Consider the following 21,288-nt stretch of genomic DNA (forward strand, 5'->3'; position numbering starts at 1 on the left):
AAGGGCAAAACGGATAGAGAACAAGAAGGAGAAATGAGAAGCTTAATTAGTCCTAGGGCAAAGACTTTGGAAAGTTCATTGAAAAATGCAAAAAAGGTAATCGAGAGAAGCTGACAGTGAGTAATTGGTAAGAGAGACAGTGCAGTGTAGGGAGAACCCCGGAACCTGAAACATGCCTCAGCTGCCCGTAGCAAGTGATGAACCAGTGGGCTATTGGGACCTGGAGGCACCAGGGGTGGACTTCAGAGAATAAAGAGGGGTTGGAAGACTAACTCTGGCAGTGTTCACTGGGGTTCCTTTCTTGGCCTAAAAAGCTTTGGCGGCGAGGAGATGACGAATATAACAAATATTAGGTATGGGCATTGCACCTAAAGAAAGATTTGTGCATCCATTGATTTGAGTGGAAACTGAGGGACATTGTCCCTTCCGCAGGCTGAGTGATCTAGAATCTTACGCAGGATCTCCTTCTTTGCTTGCACAAGCATACTTAAAGGTATATCTCAATCATACCACTCTTTTGTTTCTTCTGCAGCCAGTTTTGGGGATCTTAAAGTAAGCCCACAGATTTTTGCTGGTCAATGAGGGTGAAAAATCAGAATAGCAACCAATGTTTTCAGAGGCTTTTGAGATGGCTTTAATTTCAAGAAAGAAAACTCTATGTTGCTATAAAGTTATGAAAAGAATTCCTAGTGGCACTGTCTTAACCAAATATAATCACCCAAGCTGTCAACAAGGGAGCTTGACGAAGTCTTGGCATTTCATTTCCACCCTAAATCCAGAGATGGCTGAAAGAGAATGCTGAGTCAGGGTATTCAGAGGCTGGGGTGAGGATGAAAATGGCCTAGCATCCTCCTGGCAGTTTAGTGCTATTTCATAAGACTCAGCCCTCATCCCCGCCTCTTTCTACGATTGGAATTTTCTGGGAAATCAGCCATGTGTACAGATACAAAGGGACTGGGGCAAATAGTGCATTCAAACTTGAGAATCATATGCCTCATTTTAGTAGCTTAGGAAAAGTAAAGAAAAAGGGAAAAAGCTTTCAAGCACACCCACTGCTATAGAGACAATGGCCTCTCCGGCCTTCTTTTCTGCCTATCAGAACAATTCATCACTGCCTTGTCAGTGGTCCTGGATGAATACGTTAACAAAATTGCTCACCTGGCTTGATCATGATAGAGGACTGTGTGTGTGTGTGTGTGTGTGTGTGTGTGTGTGTGTGTGTGTGTGTGTCCCTGCATGGCTAATCATTTATAGATCCAGTATGTATGGTCAGCTCATGACCACTCTCCTTGTCTCTCATTGGACCATGCTTCCTCTTGCTGTGTCCAGTGCCCTGAGCCCCCATTGTAGACACCGAGCTGGAGCCAGGATGAGCCTTGGTGAAAGCTCACTCACTAACCTTTGTTCAGCAGCTTGGTTTACGCCCCCCAGGAAACTTCCTGCCTCTTGGATCATTCTCCACCCATCTCTCTCCTTCCTGCACTGGCTCTCTCACCTATTATAATTAAGTTCACTTTGATTTGAACAGATTGGACGATAGGAATTCATAATGCTACATCCTCACAGTGAAGCTAACTGATTAAGTGCTTTAAATTATTCCCCCTGACAGAATGATAAAGTTACAATCTGTTCTGAGATGATCTACAGCTTGCCAGACTCCTACAGCTTCTTTCTACATTCATTTATCTTTTTGTCAAGCAGAGCTTTTTTTTTTCTAAGCTTCAATTCCATAGATCTTTTAAAGTCATCAGCACATCTGAATTATTAATGAGGCTTTAGAGGCAAGGTTCCTGATGGGCTGGTTAAAAAAGGTTGTATAGAAATCTGGGACTGTGTACACATCAAAATAATTTCAGCTCCATTTAAAAAAGCATTTAGTTCAAGTGTGACACAGATGAACCATTATGCATTTGTGGAAACCAATTTTTTTGTGATCTACGATTAAACTAACCTTTCAGAGAGGAGTAAAGTATGATGGTTATCATGTTTTAAAAGCATTGCCAGGCCGCTGAAACAATTTCAAACTATGACTTTTTCCAATGGTTTATGTATAAAGATGATTTTCAGAAGAGCTGAACCCAGTGTCTGTGCTGTTTGCCTGAGCTGCCCTTGATTTTGGCCGCGCCCTTCTGTGGACAGATTTTGCAAAGGGATTTAGTGCTAGGTTGGACATGCCAGGTTGGAAGGGAGAGTGAACTCTCCTGATGGAAATGAGTAGGCCTTCTGGGTGAAAGACCTAAGACAGCTGCAATATGCTGAAATTTTTACAACTGCTGCAGAGAATAATTGTTCAGAATTTAGTCTTTACAGTTCAATTCAAAGTTGGCGTTTTGACCTTTCACGGCAGAGAGAATATCAATTTCCTCCTGCTATTTGTAAGAAAGAGAGCATTATTTCCCCACTTAAGCTTCTTTCTCTTTCCTTTTACATTTCTTGCCATAAATATAATCTAAGCAGAGTTCTCCCTGTGTTTTGGCCATTCAGCTTCAACACAAAAAGGAGTTGTGTTAAAGTGTATCCTGGTGACGGGCTGAGGTTTTCGTTATGCCTGAGAAACAGGCTTTTTAATTCGGGTGCCTCGTAAGATGTAAACAGCTGTTTTGTTGGAGATTTGGTTAGATATGATATTGAAGAAATGGAAATAGATGAATGCTCTGGGCATTTTACTAAAATGTCTAGGGGCAAAGGTGTTTCTCCCAAAGGGCTTGAGAGGAACCACCCTTTAACGACCGCCGGTCATTCTGCTCCAATGGAGAGAGCTTTGCTATGACAATGACACTTTGGTTTATCCAATTGTGCCTTCCAAAGGAGCCGCACCACTGGGTGCCTACAAGATTGGCCTTAAGGAAGAGTACTCAGGGAAGGAATTCACGTGAGTGCTGAAGTGGTCCAGGGTCGATCCAAATCCCTGAGCTGGTCTCCTCTCCCTGCCTCATCCCACGAGCCAAAAAGATTTCTGGGGGGCTTTATTTTCATCCCTAGGATGAGAAGGGCAATGGATCTGGTTTTGAGGGCCTCCTCCCTGCCAAAGAAAAAGAAATCCATTTGTTAATAAGCTTCTTGAAGATGTGATGCATGATGTCATCACTGTGAATAGACTGTGGGAAGTGCCTGAAGTCAGGGAAGGAGTGGCATTCAACAGTCTGTGGCAAGTGATCTGGTAGAACAAGATCAAACCCAGAAAATAACTGCAGAGAGATGTGACACTGCCATTGGGAGGTGTCACCTATCAAGGCCAGCCATGCCATGAGCCATCCACTGTAACCAAGGAGATGGCATAGAGCAGTAGGTTAAGGTCAAGGGGATCTGGTTCTCTCATGTACTAGTTGTGTGGCTCCAAGCGGGTTGTTACATAATTTATCTTAACTTCAGTTTCTCATCTGTAAAATGGGGCTGATGGACCTTCCTAATGGTGTTGTTTGGATGAAAGGGGCTAGTGTCCATGAAGCACTTATCCACATACATGGTAAGTCAATGTGAACTGTTAAGACTGTCAGTATTATTAGTAATATTAGGGGGCATTATAGCATAAAGTTCATGGACTTTAGTTTTAAATACCTCTCTGGCACTTCCTGGCTGGGTGACTTTGAATAAACCTGTCCCTTGGATCCTGTATCTTTCAAATGGAAATACTAACAGCATCTACATCTGAGGTTATCTCGAGAATTGAATGAGTTAATATACATAAAGTGCTTGGAAGAGTGTCTAGCCCATGGTAAGCACTTGGCGTTTGTTAGTTTTTAGTATAAGGTCAGCATGGATATGAGTACTCTCTGTGCTAAAGGACGACATAAGGATAGGTGATACCTTTTGGTGTGATTGCAGATAAACTAGGGTGGAGAACTGAGGTGTATAAACTTGGGTGCTGGCCAGAAGAAAGGGGATTTTGGCAGCAGAGATGATGGAGAAGGATTTGGTTGGGTAGCCCTCCTTGGGAAGGGGAGGAGAGGCAGGAGTGACACCCTTCAGTGGTACTTGTGTCTGAAATATTGGCTTTCAACTTCACAGGGGCCCTACCCCACCTGCAAGCCATCTGAGTCTTCCATTGCTACTTTCATCACTGACATTCAAGGGTCTAGAACAAGGGTCAGGACTTCGTCCAGCCATGAGGAATCCCAAGGGAATAGGCTACGGCAGGGAAGGGCTTGAGACCTGGGCTGACATAACTGCCTGGGGACCCAGAAGCACAGCAACAGGCTGCACTGTGAAAACAGAGTCTGCTGGCTCTGTGGGTTGTCAGTGCTGTGGGATTTGGCCTTTTCACTTAACTACTCTCCAGAGAAGGGAGCATGAAAGGGGAGATGATGATACAGCAAAGGTACTTGGAATAATTGGGCCTTTTCTCGCTGTACCACAAGCTGAAGTTCAGAGAGAAAGGGCTTGAAAGGGAAAGATTCCATTTGGATAGAGATAACAGTTGAGAGCAGTAAGAGCTAACAAGGAGCTCAAGCCTTCAAAGGTAACGCTGTGTGGTTTCACATCTCACACTTCTGAGAGCCAGTCTGGCCTTCCCCCGCCCCCTGCCTAGCAGACCCCAAGGCGCCAGAGGACCCCACCCACACATACTGCCTCCTTTCCTCTCCATGGGCAAAGTATGGTTATTTCACAGAAATGAAAATTGCGCCAGAACCAGAGCAGTTTTTACTTATGAAAACTGTCTTGCTCCTTTGCAATTGTCCAGTATGACTCTATTTGCCCCTTTTAACTGTAAGGCCGATGCTGCCATTCCCTAGGCAGAACAACTGCTCCCTCCTGGCCCTCTTCTGTGGCTTGATCCAGCTGACACCCCAAGGGTGGACTTTTCACTCCTCCCTTTCAGGCGGTAGGTGATGATCCCTCTCACCTCCCTATGTGATGGATGTACAATCTCCTGGTGGGAGATAGTCTACCAAGTTAGTGACAGGTGCCCACAGCTACTTCATCATCTTATGACAAAGCAGGGATGGGCTGAAAGAAGCTGATTGAGACATTGATTTTTTTACCCTGTCTTGATTTCCGCAGGCCCTGAAGTTTCTGCGCTCTCTTCTTTCTCCTTCAGGAGCCTGTTGCTATAGGAACCTGGCAGGTTGATTTAATTGTCTCTATTGGGATGCAGACACCTTTCGGCTTTTCCCATGCTGAAGAAGAGCCCGTCAAAAGGTTCCTCTGGTCATCTGGGATCTTGAGGATGCTGGCGGGAGGCAGAGTCAGTCTCTCCACTCACTGAACTTACGGGGGTGTTCCCCTTTCTCGGAAGCTGTGTACTCAGCTTGAGAAAGTGCCAACAACATGACAGCACTGTGAACCATCTACAGGCATTCCTTGAAATTGGCTAAGATAAGCCAAGGAGGTGAAGATAACTTATCAAATGATTAAAGGTATAAGAATTTTTAAGGTCAATTTATTTCAAAAATATTTATTGAGCACCTATTGAGAGTAAGGTTCTGGGTCATAACCTGTAATATTCATAATAGAATTTGAAACCTCTCCCAATAATGGTAGAAATCTAACTATAAGGGTCCAAGTTTCTCTTTATCCCTTTGAACTGGCTTCAGGAAGGACCCTGGGTAGCAGATATTAGGGATGTTGATTTCATGATCACCTGAGTGTTGAGGCTGAGAGGGTTTCACTGTGCCTCCTGGTCTATCCACTTACTTAAGGTTCACCCCTTTCAAAGCCTAAAACAAACTGAACTGAATGGCTTACAAATTGCTTCTCTTTTAGAATGGTGCAGATAATTGAGTTTCTAGCTATTGTTCTCTTTAAGTGCACATCCTTTCTCTTCAAAAACTCTTTCGCTTTCCACCCTGACCTACATGTTTATTTTTTGGGTGGAAAGGGGGAAGAGGAGAGACATCATATGAAAACCTTGTATGCCTCCTTCCTAAGAGAACCTGAAAGAAGGATGAGAAGTTTGGGGTCACATGAAAACCCATGGAAGAGATTCTTCATTCAATTGAGGAAAGAACAATATAGTAGTTTGGGCTCATAAAAAATAGAAGTAATAATGATACCTTTTTCATCATTGAATATATCATTAGCCAAGTACAATCAACTCTCAACTGTACGCCTGAAGTCCAGGGAAAATCCCAAAATTTCATCACAAGTCACAGTCTGTTCCCACTCCATTCCCGTCACAAGGTCCTCTCATCAGAGCTGCTAACAGATTGTATAAAAAACACATTTTGGATTTACTTCTATCTGCCCAATCTCTGGTTGGGATTTCACAAATGTCTGAAAGGCAGGTGGGAGAAGAGACCCAGGTAATATAGAGACTGAATCATCAACCCCCAGATGACTGGGTGTGGGCTACTGAGTTGATACATCCAGCTGAACAGCTTTAATTTGGGGGTCATACTGATCCAACTGCAAGGAGACCAATGCTTTTTACCATTAATAACCCTCCTGGTTTAAATTGAAAGGGGTAAACTGTTCACCAAGAAGCAAGTTTGCCAAGTGGAATAGCTGCAAATGTTTTCCAGAAAAGCTTATCACCTGGCATCATCACTTGATTTAGTCGGTCTTGCCAAGATAAACACAGAAATGTGGACAGACTGATGGGGGACTGGGTTGGGGTGGTGGTAATGGGGGGAAGTGGAGGAAGCTGGGTTTCTTGATGGGAAAATGCTTTTGGACTTGGAGCAAGGTACCAAGGTGGGCGGGGAGGCCACGTGCAGATTGAAAGGCAAGCCAGATGGAGAGAAGTTTCCCCCAGATTACCCAACCCCAAACCCAGGAACACCAAAACAAACTCTAAGGGGTCTAGCGGTAGCAGCAGGACAGCCTCATTGCGCTGAGCAATTTAGAAAGTGGAGGAAGGTGGAGAAGAAGGAAGGGAAGAGGCGGGGAGATGGGGAGGAAAAAAAAAAAAAAAGCAAAATAAATAAATAAAACCACAAACAGAACAATAGAAATAAAAATAAACAAACCAATAACAGAATAAAATTTGTAACTCCTTTTTTTTTTTAATTTCACAAAAGTTTTCACAAGGACAACGTTATAGAAGAAAACCCCCAGCAGTGGCTAGGTCATGCAGAACCATTAATTGTCATACCTTGGCCCATTCTATTCATCCTTGTTGCACTTTAGAGAGAGAAGTAAGCTATGTGAGTTTTACAATGCTTTTAAACTGTCATATTTCCTGTTGAGCACTTTAACTGGCACATTCTTATAGTTATAAATGTTCTGAGGGCATAACTTTATAACCTCCTTTGCAAAGAACGTATGAAGAGCTCTTCATGATCCAAAACTAGGGGATATGTGTGTGTGTGTGTGTGTGTGTACGTGTTTATATATATATACACACACACACATCTGTATATATGTGTGTATATATATATATATATAGTTATACATAAAAAGACAGTTATATGTAATATATAAATCAATATATATAGGGACAAAAATAATTTGAAAAAAGTCTTCCACTCATAGGGCTTTTTAATATACATGGATACAATGATTCCCCACCCCAGTACTGACTGCAACACTGCACTGCTCTGTCTTGGGTGTGGGGACGAACGTTCTGACTGAGCCTCACCACTTTGACAGTAAAAGTGCTTGTCAATTTACACAGCAAGCAAATCTCCAAAACTATCATGCTTGGGGGGACAGGGGATCCAAAATCTAAACCCAAAACATTCACCATAAAAACACCTTTTTAGAGATGGTTACAGCTGTGACATTTTTCTCCTCCCCTCCACCCTATGCTGTTCGATGGAATTTGTTTTCAAGTAAACATTTCAAATACGTATATAGCAGCCCAGGGCTAGTCCATCCATACAAGAATTTGGTCATGGTGGAGTTGGCCGATTTTTAAGAACGACTGTACTGCCTAAAGCATGATTTGCATGCATAAAATATCTGACAACTGTATATTGAAAAAAGGGTTATTTTTCTACCTTTTCCCTCATGCTTACTAACTTTAAAAAAAAGAAAGAAAATGAAAGAAAAAATAATTATACCAAAATGTATTTGGCTCACTGTTGCACTCTTTTTCTTCTCTCCCATCTGGTAATGACAAGGGGGTCATTCTCTGTGACTGTCATTCACCTGCCTAAGTGGATTGGCTACGTTAAAGAAATTGACGATGAGGAATTTTTCCCACCAGCTTTCTGCTTTGGGAGAGCCAGCATCAGGCAGCTGTGCCAACAGTTGAAGGTAGTAGCTGGCTTTTGTCTTTGTTGAGTCAACTGTGGCTTGATCCTCCTACATTCTGATTTATTTAGCGTGTCGGCTCCTAGAAAAACATGATCTGCCGCTGGGTTTATCTTCCTCTCTCTACCGTGGCCCCAGCCCTTGCTCCTCTCCCTGGCATTGGGGTCCTAACTAATCAAACAAAGGGGAGTAAAAAGGTCCCCTGAGAATGCGTGGAAAAATACTTGCTCTTTCCTGAGCATTATTTATTCTGTACATAAGGTAAGTAATTCACCTTTTAAAAGATGTAAAAGTCCCAGGAAGGCAGTTTTTAATGACTTACATCTGATATTTATGATACATATGGCTTTTCATCCCAAATGTCAAAAGTGAGAGAAAAAAAATAGCTATTCATATGGCAGCATAAGGAGACAGAATAACAATTTAATATGCAATCAAACCTCTTTTCACTTCAATTAAATGACTAGCATTTGATACTTCCACGAAGGGAACTATTCTTTCCTCCACAGTAAGGGAAGAAATGTTCATATGAACTCCCAAAGGAAGCTAGCTCTGGGACAAAAGGCCTTGGTGAGTAACTAAAAAAATCTCCAATGTTCTAACAAGCAGGTGCTTCATCATTATCTACATAAATGGCAAAAGCCTTTCAAATGCTTCGTGATACTTCGGCCCAGAGAGTGGAAAAAACCAATATGTTTTGGTTGCTTGTTTCAAATAAACATGTGTGTATATATTATTGTGTGTATATAAAAAAAAAAAAAGAGAAAGAAAGAAAAACAACAACAACAAAAAGAAAACCCAAAGCACCCTGATAATCCTTATACATCAGAATAAACTTTTCTTCTACATTAACTAAACTTGCTTTGCATAACTGATGTGGATCACAAACGCTCCCTTCTTATCTGTGAACTCATTCCTGCAGTGAGCTATTTATGTCTGGAGCATGCCTTAGGGTTATTTTTCCCCTAGAATCATAAATAACTTTTGGTCCGTCTGCTTATTTGCTGTTGTGCTCAAGGGTTTTATGGTGGTGGAATAAAAATGACAACCACATGCACACTATCATACATATGCAAATATGTGTAAAGAAAAGGTGGGGGGGACTACAGGGGAAAACAGGGAAAGTTACTGTTGGAAACACCCACTGAGAAAATGAGTGGCAGATACAGTTTCACACACGGAGGCAGTGGATACACATATCAGAGCCGCTCTTCCTGCACGTACTTCTGTTTGTCTCGGGACTCCCGGGACTTGGGCCGGTTCTGTCGGTTTGCTGTGGATGGGATGGAGTGAACGGAGGAGCTCTTCTTGCTGGAGGACTGGGACGAGTGGGAGGAATGGGAGAGGCTGGCCCGGGACTGGCCGGCGTTGTGGTCAAACTGCATTAAGCAGAAGATCAGGTCCGTCGGCACGAGCTCAAACTCGTACGGGGGGTTGGTGATGACATACCTGGACGCGGAGAGCAAAGAGGTCATAGAATGAGGATAATTCGGTGGAGATTTCACCTCTGAACCAAACCAGGTCTACCCGAGGATCTGGGAGATGGACTTCCAGCTGGTCCAAGGCCTTAAACAGTATCTTCCAAGTGGAACAAACTCTTCCTCTGTTTAGCTCAACAGAGGAAGTCAGCCATGAGCCCTGGCAGAGATGCTGAATTAGCGCCAGTCATGGGAGAACCAAACTGTACTTCCTGGGGTCTACGTACCCCTTTCAATACAATATCAAGTTCCCTTCTGATTCTGAGTGGCCCGAGTGCATGCAGGAGGTTTCCAGGACTGCACTGTATCTCTCATTCTAGAATGTTCTCACAATCTCAGACACATGTCACAGGATCTTTGTTTACCATGATCTAGCAAAATCTTAGTCCTCCCTCCCTTTTTATCTTTTAAAAATCAACCTTGGTAGAGGATTTCACTTAATGGAAGAATATAAAACACCTCCCTGCCTATGTGTCCCTCAGGCTTTAACTGTTCTCCTCAATTTGATCACGTTTTTCCCTGGTTAACACCTGACATAACTAAAAATCACTTTGTTTCATTTCTAGCAGGGGATTTCAAAATGGTGGTCCTCAGGCCAGACATATCAGCATCATCTGGGAACTTCCTAAAAATGCAAATTCTTTTCTTTAATTGAAGTATAGTTGATTTACAATGTTGTGTTAGTTTCAGGTGTACAGCAAAGTGATTCAGCTCTCTCTCTCTCTCTCTCTCTCTCTCTATGTATATATATATACGTTCTTTTTCAGATTCTTTTCCATTATAGGTTATTACAAGGTATTGAATATAGTTCCCTGCGCTATACAGTAGGTCCTTGCTGTTAAAATGCAAATTCTTAAGCAACCCCACCCAAGACCTACTGAGTCAGACACTCTGAGCATGGGGTCCAGCAATTTGTGTTTTAACAAGCTTTACAGATGATTCTCATCTTCACCTAACTTTGAGAACCCACTGGTGTACAGCAATTTTACTCAACTCCAGCTCAACTGTAATCTCTGGGCATTAAAACTACATATTTTCATTCCATACCAGTTAAGTCAGAGTCATCAGACTACTTTTAAAAAGTACCTGCAGTGATTCTACTACGCAAGCAGGTCTGAGAGACACTCATCTCTAGGGCATTGTTTCCTGGGGTATATTACATGAACACACTGATTTTGGCAATTCTCGGATGTACTTTTAATTTTAGGCTGCTATGAATGTACTTTAATGCATATTAGAGAAATATAGCTAGCATATATGAAATGTTATTTTTTTCTGCTTCAGGTAATAATATATAGTTTTCTTTAAAATACATATATAAAAGTAAAAATAAGTCAATTGAAAAATACATTAAGTAAAAAGATAAGGTATCTATGAAAAAGAACATATATGTATACACACACACACACACACACACACACACATTACTGAATCACTTTGCTATACACCTGAAGTTAACACAACATTGCAAATCAACTATACTTCAATAAAAAAAATTATATATATATAGGTGTCTAAGACACAGCAAAGGAACCATTTACCTTAAACAGTAGCAATATGAAATATTTCTATATTAGGTACCAACAGAATTATCCCAGTAGCAGGAGTTTGGAGGACATGCTTGCCTTCAGACTTCTGTAATTAGGTGATGGATGGAACTATCCCATAAAACTTGAATTTTTCCCACAATGTCTTTATATCTGCTATTAGTAATTAAAGAAAAAAGCTTCCCACAACCAACAAACTCAGTGATGGATTTAATGTGGGCGGAGTAATTTGCACCTTGAGAGCGTGTATGTAGACCTTTGCCCTCATTGTGGGGGACAGGAGAGGGCGCTTATGTCTCTGCCTTGCGGGTGGGAGAGTGGAAGCATACTCACCTCTTCGTGCATTGGCTGGGGGTGCTGAGGTGAGCATCTCTCAGCCGATAAATTCCAAAACAAAGCATATTATATGTTTTCAGAGCTTTGCAGAACAGATCACCATAACAACCACCATCCTGGGAGTCAACAAAAGAACAGAGAGAAAAAGCATTTTTATTTGCCTGAAAGGAGAGGTCCCGGGGAGAAAAGGGCTTTTTAATGAAAGCTCATTTCGGTGTCTCCTGAGTCGGAGGGTCTGTACCAAGGAACCGTAGCTGAAGAAGTTAGTGTGGTTTACAGCCTACACCTCAATACCGGTGATTTTGGGGGATCAGATAATAATGGGTTTTCCTCTGGTTCTCTCTAGTTTTCCATCTGCAGCGATGAGAGCTCTAAGGAGATGGGGCCTCTCCTTATTTTAAGTGATGGTGTAAGCTTGAAGGTCTCAGATGTCTGTTCAGCTGAGGAGAAGAAACCAGCTCTGCAAAATGGTGATGATGTTTAGCCCCAGCTCAGCTGTAATCACTGTGATCTGACCGTGTTGTCAAAACTGCTCGAGTGATAATGAAAATCACTGCCAGGAGAAAAGACCCCACCAGGTACTATGGTGACAGACTCTTTCAGAGAAGGACTGTGTGAAAAGCACAATTTACAGACCTCAGAGATGGCTAGGGTGGAAGGGAATGTGTTTCCCCAGGAGCTGGAGGTCTGCAGGCTGGATAACTGGGATTCACAGTTCTAATCAGTTCACAGTCACCTTCCAAGGGTCTGGGGCCTGATGCGGAATGTGAAAGCAAACTCATTCACTCAGAAATGCTGGCTTCCTGCAGCCACTTGGCTTCAGGTAGATATTATTATAGGAAGGGCACCGAAGGCCGACCTCACTGGGAATAAAGTGACTGCATCTGTCCTTCCTGTTACCGAAATTTTCAGATGGGCATCACATTAGAGAACACAAAAGGAGCCAGATCTTATCATTATTTCAAGTCTTTATTCTTTTAAAGTGTATCCATGAGTAAATGATGATGAAAAGAGCCACTAGCTATGGAGGTGGCCTTTTAAAAAAGCCCAGTCTAGCACAGATCCCTGCCCATAACCAAACTAAAATACAGTGCAAGTTGGCATCAGGGTTTCAGAAGAAATGGAGAAAGTGACCCTTTCCTTGGCTCCTTTTCCACTATTTGGACCCTCTGGGTGGCACTATTGTTTGCACAATGGGTTTACTGGCTCCCAAAACTGGCGGCTCCAGCCCTTGAATGCATCCATGGAGTCGGGCTGGGAATAAGGGTCAAGACTGCATACTTCTGCCAGAGTGCTTGAACCAGGCTGGTGCGTGGAACCCAAAGGGAGGCATGGGTCCCTCTGCAGCAGCGGGGGCATGGGGGAGGGTGACTGGGTCCAGCCTCAGAATCAACAGCCCACGAGGAGCTTTTAAAAACCACTGATGGCTGTACTCAGCCCCCAGGATTCTGGGCATGACCCCAGCACTGGTGGTTTTCAGAACACCATAGCTTATCATGTGCACGTAGACCCACTGGCCAAACCAACAGCATCTCATGTGGATTCTTTAATGTCTCTAATTCCAGACCGAGGTCACCTAATTCTGAGGCTGGACCCATTCACTCTCCCCCATGGCCCCGCTGCTGCAGAGGCGACCGATGTCTCCCTTTGGGTTGCACATACCAGCCTGGTTCAGGCACTCTGGCAGACCTACTAATGTGCAGTTGGGGTTAAGTAGCCCTGAGTCATGCTAAGACCTGTAGAAAAGGCTCCCAGCCTTGGCTGCATTTGGATCCCGCCCCCCACCCCCGATGCCTCCCATCTGTGGCAGAAGGTACCTGAGGGGAGTCAGTAAGCCCACAGGCTCTGAAGCCAGGATCCCTAGTGCAAATTTCGTATAGGGCCAGTCCTAAGTCTCTCTGAGCCCGTTTCCTTAAAGCGTCTGATAAGAGAACCTACGTCAAAGGGTCACCATGGGGATTAAAATGAATGAATACATGTAAAGCCCAGTGCCTGCTACGCAGTAAGCCATAAGCATCACCTCTTACAGCTCTTTTCCTGTAGAAAGTAGCAAAGGCAGAGACCTGGCTTGTCACTGTCTGACACAGTTGGATCCCGCCATTCCCTGAACAGCCAGATCAGGTGCCCTCTGTCCCCTGAACTCACCCCCAGGTCCGCAAAGGGCCCGTCCAGCAGTGCTAACTGGGCCACGCGGCAGCGGTCCCTATTGGCCAGCGTCTGGGGGGTGCTGTAGCCCCCGCGCAGCGCATTCTCCTCGGCAATCAGAGCCTCCAGCTCCGGCGTGGCTCCTCCGGTCACCAGGGTCCGTATCAGAGTGAGGATGTTGTCATTGAAGTATGTCTGGGAAGAGAAGGGGGTGTTCCTTTAAGCAAACATCCTAAAGTCATGACAACCGACATTCAAATTACAACTTTCCTTGATCTCTCCTGTTTAAAGTTCTGGCCTGTCTCTTCAAATAATTTTATGTGGGAAGTGAAAAGACAGCAGCCTCCAATTATTCAATTCTTTTCTCTCCTACTTGGTTCTGCCACGAGAGCCTGACTTTTAAAAACTGATTCAGGGGATTTTTATTTAAGGGCTAATGTCGAAATGGTTGGTGTTTATCATAATCGGTGCTAATTGGGATGTAAATATGGCTTCCTCTCCTGCTTGCTCAGGGACCTTGGGTGTGTGTAAGAAAATGCGGCCCGACCCAGGCAGGACGGCCTCTGAGCTCCTGTAACCCATGTGCCAGGAAGCTGCCTCTTGCAACAATGGCAGAACTTCTCTCTCGGTTGGAACGAGATGCCGAGAGCATCATTAAGGCCACACGTTCAACAATTTTATCACATGCTTTGATAACAGGCTAAACCCGAAGTCTCTGTCAATTAAATATGCCAGACCAATTTATGACAAGATGGATCCCCTGGTGTTTTTGCCTTCACGTAACCTCAGTGGTCTGAGGTGAATATAGCTTATTAAAGAAGTTTCCCTCTACACGTGTACATTTGTCTCACATCTGAAACATAACAGGTCTGTCAGGAACAAGACAATGGGAGCTTTAAAAAATTAATAGGATGCCAAATAAAAGAGCTCAAAAAGACATTTGTCACACAGCCTAATTTGAGAAAAATCTCAGTTAAGGGTCTGTTTTCCATTTTCCAGTGTAAGAAGAAATCAAACAGGCTAAATAATATCAAGCCAAAGTTTGCCTGTGGCTTTTGAGGATGGATGGACCTTTGGGAGCGGGTTAGGCAAGACAGCTGCATTTTAACTTCAGCAGTTTTTTGGACAGTTCACCTGGCAAAAATCTAGTGGGGTAAGGATGAGTTCTCTCTTGCTTGGCCATCACTAGTCCTATGTCTTGGGGGAGGTTGCCTAATCATTCCGGGCTTTGATTTTCTCATCCGTAAAATAAGCACTGTCATTAAGATCAAGTTTATATGCAAAGAATTCCATGAGGACTTCTGAGTTAAGATGATAGCTGCCAGCCAGGCTGGAATCACTTTCCTCACTGAAGTACTCACAAAAATACCCAAAGTGATACAAAATTTCAATAGCAAAGGAAACTAGGAGTGTGAGTCAGAACCAGTCAGACCCTCAGGAGAATGTATCATCTACCAGAGCTCAGATATGCCCTGGGGCAGAGAAGCAGAACAAGAACAAGTAAGGGAGGAAATGTTGCTGTTGCGGTTAAGGGGGGAGAGGCAGGCTGGAGGTTTAACGCTGACCTCACCACTTAGTAGCTGCGTGACTTTGGAAAGTGATTTCTCATTTTTGTGCCTCAGTGTCATGATCTGTAAAATATAATAGAGTGGTTATAAGGACTATAGAGCCAATACGTGTGAGGCACTTAGAAAAGTGCTTCACGCACAGGAAGCACGGAGAAATACTTTCCTGCCTGATATCAGAGACTCAGGCCTTTGTTGAGGAGAGGACCGGTCAACCCATTCCCAATCTTCCCTTTTAAAAAATTTTTTCTGGCTTTTTTTGGTGGGTTGGTGGTGGCAGGGAGAGGGGGGTGGTGCAAACCGAGGCCATTCATTTTACCCTTGAATCTGCACTTCTCAGGCTGCCTCCATGACAAGACCCCATTTAGACTGAGCAAAGGCCCAGTGAGGGTCAAGGGGGACTGCATCCTGGACTGTGACAGCCTCCACAGGACTGGCCACCACAGGTGAACTCTCGTGGAGGCTGGTTCAGGGCACATGTAAAAACATTTCCCAAAGTCTTCAGAGGTAAATCCCCTTCCCTATAGTCCAACAGCCCATCATCAGAAGCAGAAGACCACCCCCCGACCCCAGCTCTGCAGCACATTAAATGAAGGAGTGCTGGACACAAAACTGTGACAAAGGCCTTCGTGCTATAATTGCCCTTCTAGATCAACACCCAGGGAGGAGTACACTGGCACGAAATGTGGACGGCAGAACATTCACAACCTCGTACACTGAAAAACAGACCTCTCCTTGCTCCGATGTACAGAGAGAAAGAAAGAGCCAATATAAATATTTTTTAAAAGGGAGCGACAGCATTTAAGATATAAAGGAAAAGCATTCTTTTGATTGGTTAAATAGTTACTGGAAGACGTAAAAGAAAAATTTAGGAAGCATTTGTTTTAGAATAAAAATCAATTTTAAAAAAATATAGAGTATCTATAACATGTAAAAGATCAGATGGTAAGAAAGCTGACTTCATACAACTTATTCAATTATTTTCAAATGTAAGATATTGAAATTAAAGTGAACGCAATAAAAAAAATGGTTAAAAAGAATCCAATGTTTTTTCATGATAAACACACTCAACAAACCAGGAGTGAAAGGGAATTTCCTCAACCTGATAAAGGGCATATATTAAAAACCCACAGCTAACGTCAGATTTATTGGTGAAAGGCTGGACGCCTTCTCTTTAGATCAAGAAGAAGACCAGGAAGCCAACTCTCACTGCTTCTATTCAACATAGCACTAGAGGTCTTAGCCAGAGCTAGAAAGAAATAAAGTTATCCATATCAAAAATGAAGATGTAAAACTATCTCTATCCACAGAAGACATGATCTTGTAAATAGAAAATCCTAAAGAATCCACTAAAATGATATTATAGGTAATAAATGAGTTCAGCAAGGTTGCAGGATACAAAAAACAATACACAAAAATCATGTGTATCTATGTACTTGCAATGAACAATATAAGAATGAAATTAAGACAATTAAATTAAAACAATTCTCATTGGGGCTTCCCTGGTGGCGCAGTCGTTGAGAATCTGCCTGCCAATGCAGGGGACACGGGTTCGAGCCCTGGTCTGGGAGGATCCCACATGTCATGGAGCAACTGGGCCCGTGAGCCACAATTACTGAGCCTGCGCGTCTGGAGCCTGTGCTCTGCAACAAGAGAGGCCGCGATGGTGAGAGGCCCACGCACCGCGATGAAGAGTGGTCCCCACTTGCCGCAACTGGAGAAAGCCCTCGCACAGAAACGAGGACTCAACACAGTCATAAATAAATAAATAAATAAATAAATAAATAAATAAATAAAAGAACGTGAATTTCTTAAAAAAAAAAAAAAACAATTCTCATTATAATAGTTTCACAAAGAATGGACTACTTAGGAATAAATTTAGGAGGTTCAAGATTGGTACACTGGAAACTACAAAATATAGTTGAAATAAATTAAAGAAAATCTAAATAAATGGAAAGACATCTCAACTTCATGGATTGGAAGACTTAGCATTCTTAAGATGGCAATACTCCCCCAAACAATCTACAGAGTCAATGCAATCGCTATCAAAACCCCAAAGACCATTTTTATAGAAATGGAAAAACTGATTTTAAAATTCATGTGAAATTGCAAGCACACCCAAATAACCACACCATCCTGAAAAGGAAAAACAAAGTTGGAGGACTCACACTTCCTGATTTTAAAATATACTACAAAGCTACTATAATCAAGAGAGTATGGAATTGCCATAAGGATAGACATGGACTATGGGAATCAAATTGAGAGTCCAGAAATAAACTCATACACTTTGTATCAACTGATTTTCAACAAAGGTGCCAAGACCATTCTACAGAGAAAGAATATAGTCTCTTAAACAAATGTTGCTACCACAACTGGGTATCCACATTCAGAAGAATAAATTTGGACCCCTACCTCACACAATATACAAAAATTAATTCAAAATGGATCAAAGACCTAAATATAAAAGGTAAAACTATAAAACACTTAGAAAAAAACATAACGGTAAATCATTATGAACTTTGATTTGAAAACTGATTCTTAAATATGACACCCAAAGCATAGGCAACAAAAGAAAAAATATATGTAAATTAAACTTCATCAAAATTGAGAATTGTGCACAAAGTACAGAAAGTGAAAAGAAACCCTACAGAGTGAGAGAAAATATTTGCAAACCGTATATCCCATAAGGGTCTAGTATCCAAATATATATTAAAAAACCTTGCAACACAAGAACATAAAGAAAAGTGACTCAAATTTAAAAGTGGACAAAATACTTGAATAAACATTTCTCTGAAAAAGATATACAAATGTTAAACAAACAAATGAAAAGATGCTTAACATCACTAGTCATCAGGGAAATGCAAATCAAAACCTCAATAAGACACCTCTTCACACCCACTAGGATGGCTAAAATAAAAAAGAAAGATCATAACAAGAGTTGGTGAGGATGTGGAGAAATTAGAACCCTAACACAATGCTGGTGGGAATATAAAATGATACAGCCACTTAGGGAAACAGTTTGGCAGTTCCTCAGATGGTTAAACAAGTTACCATATAACCCAGTAATTCTGCTCCTATGTATATACCCAAGAGAAATGAAAAAATATGTCCATATGAAAACTTGTACATGGATGTTTATAGCAGCATTATTCATAATAGCTAAAAGGTAGAAATAATCCAAATGTCCATCACCTAATGAATGCACAAACAAAATGTGTTATATCCATGCATGATCATTAGGCCATAAAAAGGGATGGAGTACTAATACATGCTCCAACATGGATGAACCTTCCAAACATTATGCTAAGTAAAAGAAGCCAGTCACAAAACCAAAATCAAACTCTGGTGTCTCAGAGATAAAGAGGAAAAAACAAAACAAAACAGGCAAAGAAAAGTATATTTAAAGGGAAAAATTTTAAATATTACGTTAAGTGACTTAACTCTATGTTCATAATTAAAAATTACAATAAATATATAACATATTTATGGAGAAAATATTATAACTGAAATATGAACAGCAAAACTAATTAGTCATTATAGCAAATTAAACATGGACTGAGAGTCATATGTAAAATTGATATGTGAAATATCATTGTGTTTCTTGTTTTGACAGCTCAGAGACTGAAATATAAGGAAATGAAGGATGTAATAAGGGTATTTAGTAGATCTGTGCTAAACTTCGTAATATTTTAGGTAGCTTCCAAACAATAATTACAAAGTATGATCAATGGCCCAAAGTATAAAATCTCAATATATATAATAAAGTATAAGCTGTATGGTCTATATTTAAAAAATAAATAGAGTAGTAGGTACAAAAGTAAATATCCCAACACTTACAAGTTTTTTTTAAAAAGTATCCTAAATAACTGTGGGTGAAGATGGAAATCAAACTCAGAATACAGAGTATTAAAAATTAAAGATTATTTGAAAATGACATATAAAAATGTCATGGATTGAGGCCAAAGCTACAGAGACAAATTCAGAGCCTTAAATGCTTTTATTATTAAATATGAAAGCATTTCAGCAAATAATTCTAAGTATTAAAAGAATTTTTTGTTGTTCTTTTTTATCTTAGAAAAACAGAAGGATGAAATAATAAAGCATCAATTAATGAAATAGCAAGAGGATATTTAGTGAGTTTAGTGAGTTGATATGTTTTTAAGCTTGATAAAATTATGCTAAATTTCCTCTGGAAACAGTTTATGAAATTGTCCTCTGAGGTATTATAATAAATATTAAAGATTTTATAACTAAACATTGTAGGCAATATTAAAAATTAGAAGATCAACTAGAATGGATTGAAAATCAGGGCCTTGGGCCAAATCCTTACTGCCACCTGTATGGTTTTTTTTAATAAAGTTTTATTGAGACCCAGACATGCCCACTTGTTTACTAAAATGCTTTACTAAAATGCTTTCAGCTTTTGTGCTAAAATGGCAGAATTGAGTAGTTTCAACAGAGTCTGTATGGCTCTCAAAAGCCTAAAATATTCACCATCTGGCCCTTTACAAAAAAGTTTGCTGTTTTGTTTCTTAATATGATAAGGAAAGCATAATGCACCATGGAGAAGGGATGTTTACTCAACAAATGATTTAGGGGAAATTGGTTATCTGGAAAAAAAATTTTTTCAACAATATGGTAATGATTAAATAAATAATGATACACTTATGTGACTTACATTGTACAGATATTAATATTATGCTTTCAGAGCATGTTATGTTATATGACATAACATTAAAATATTCAAAAAGCAGGATCCAAAAATCACTATGATCTAAAACTCATGTTAAAAGTGCAGACCCCCCACAGATATAGTTATAGCTATGTAAAAATATTTAGTATTATATAAATACTAAATACTTAGTATTACATAGTATTATGTTATAGTTATGTAAAAATATTATGTATTTAGTACCCCCAAATTTTACATGGCGATTAATTCCTGGTAATAGAATTCTGACTGATTTTCATCTTTTCCTATAGTTTTATTTATTTTATATATTTTCTACTATGAAAATATATTTATTCTAAATTTCTAAAAAAGGCAGTAAATGGAATTTATACAACTCAGTAGCAAAAAAATCCCCAAAATTTGATTAAAAAATGGGCAAAGGAACTGAATAGACATTTTTCCAAAGAAGATATTCAAATGGCCAACAGTTACGTTAAAACAGGGGTCCCCAACCCCCGGGCCGTGCACCAGTACCCCTCTGCAGCCTGTTAGGAACCGAGTCGCACAGCAGGAGGTGAGTGGCGGGCAAGCGAGCGAAGCTTCATCTGCCGCTCCCCATCGCTCACGTTACCGCCTGAACCATCCCTCCACCCCACCCCCCGCCCCCATCTGTGGAAAAACTGTCCTCCATGAAACCGGTCTCTGGTGCCAAAAAGGTTGGGGACCACTGCCTTAAAAGATGCTCAACATCACTAATCATCAGGGAAATGCAAATCAAAACCACAGTGAGATATCATCTCACATCTGTTAGAATGACTACTGTCAAAAAGACAAGAAATAACAAGCGTTGGTGAGGATGTGGAGAAAAGGAAACCTTTGTATGCTGCTAATGGGAATGTAAATTGATACAGCCACTATGGAAAACAGTATGGTGGCGCCTCGAAAAATTACAAACATAGATAGCTACCATATGATCTGGCAATTCCACTTCTGGATATATATCCAAAGGAAATGAAGTAACTATCTCAAACTGATAGATATCTTTTGTACCCCACGTTCACTGTGGCATTATTTACAATAGCTAAGACATGGAAACAACCTAAGTATCCAGTGAGAGATGAATGGGTAAAGAAAATGTGGTATATATACAATGGAATAATATTTAGCCATAAAAAGAAGGAAATCTTTCCATCTGCAACAACACGGATGAATTGTGAGAGCATTAAGCTAAGTGAAACAAGTCGGAGAAATACAGATATTGTATACTCTCACTTATATGTGAAATCTAAACAAAATGGATCTTACAGAAACAGAGAACAGATTGGTTGTTGCCAGGGGCAGGAGGTGCAGGTTGGGGAAATGAGTGAAGGTGGTCATAGGATATAAACTGCAGTTATATAATTAATAAA

At 41.1% G+C, this 21,288-nt stretch overlaps 1 protein-coding gene across 16 annotated transcripts in view; it reads right to left on the reverse strand.

Moving 5' to 3' along the window:
• Nucleotides 1-21,288, reverse strand: part of KCNMA1 (potassium calcium-activated channel subfamily M alpha 1) — a 775,994-nt gene that overhangs the window by 6,455 nt on the left and 748,251 nt on the right. For 5 of the 16 annotated variants that reach the window (XR_014249397.1, XM_082408750.1, XM_082408752.1 and 2 more), the window contains 3 exons: nucleotides 13,643-13,837; nucleotides 11,495-11,613; nucleotides 9,361-9,585 (listed from right to left, as the gene is read on the reverse strand). Coding sequence is in view for 15 of the 16 variants with exons in the window: in XM_082408750.1 (XP_082264876.1) it covers nucleotides 9,361-9,585; nucleotides 11,495-11,613; nucleotides 13,643-13,837 (539 nt within the window). In the remaining variant the exon portion in view is untranslated. Of the gene's footprint in view, nucleotides 1-17; nucleotides 3,023-3,066; nucleotides 6,773-6,921; nucleotides 9,586-11,494; nucleotides 11,614-13,642; nucleotides 13,838-21,288 lie in introns of those variants that run through there. The other 11 variants (XM_082408745.1, XM_082408748.1, XM_082408747.1 and 8 more) reach the window with 6 other exon arrangements.

Source organism: Balaenoptera borealis (assembly GCF_965194805.1).
Source record: "Balaenoptera borealis genome assembly, chromosome: 10".
Classification (NCBI taxonomy): Eukaryota; Metazoa; Chordata; class Mammalia; order Artiodactyla; family Balaenopteridae; genus Balaenoptera; species Balaenoptera borealis.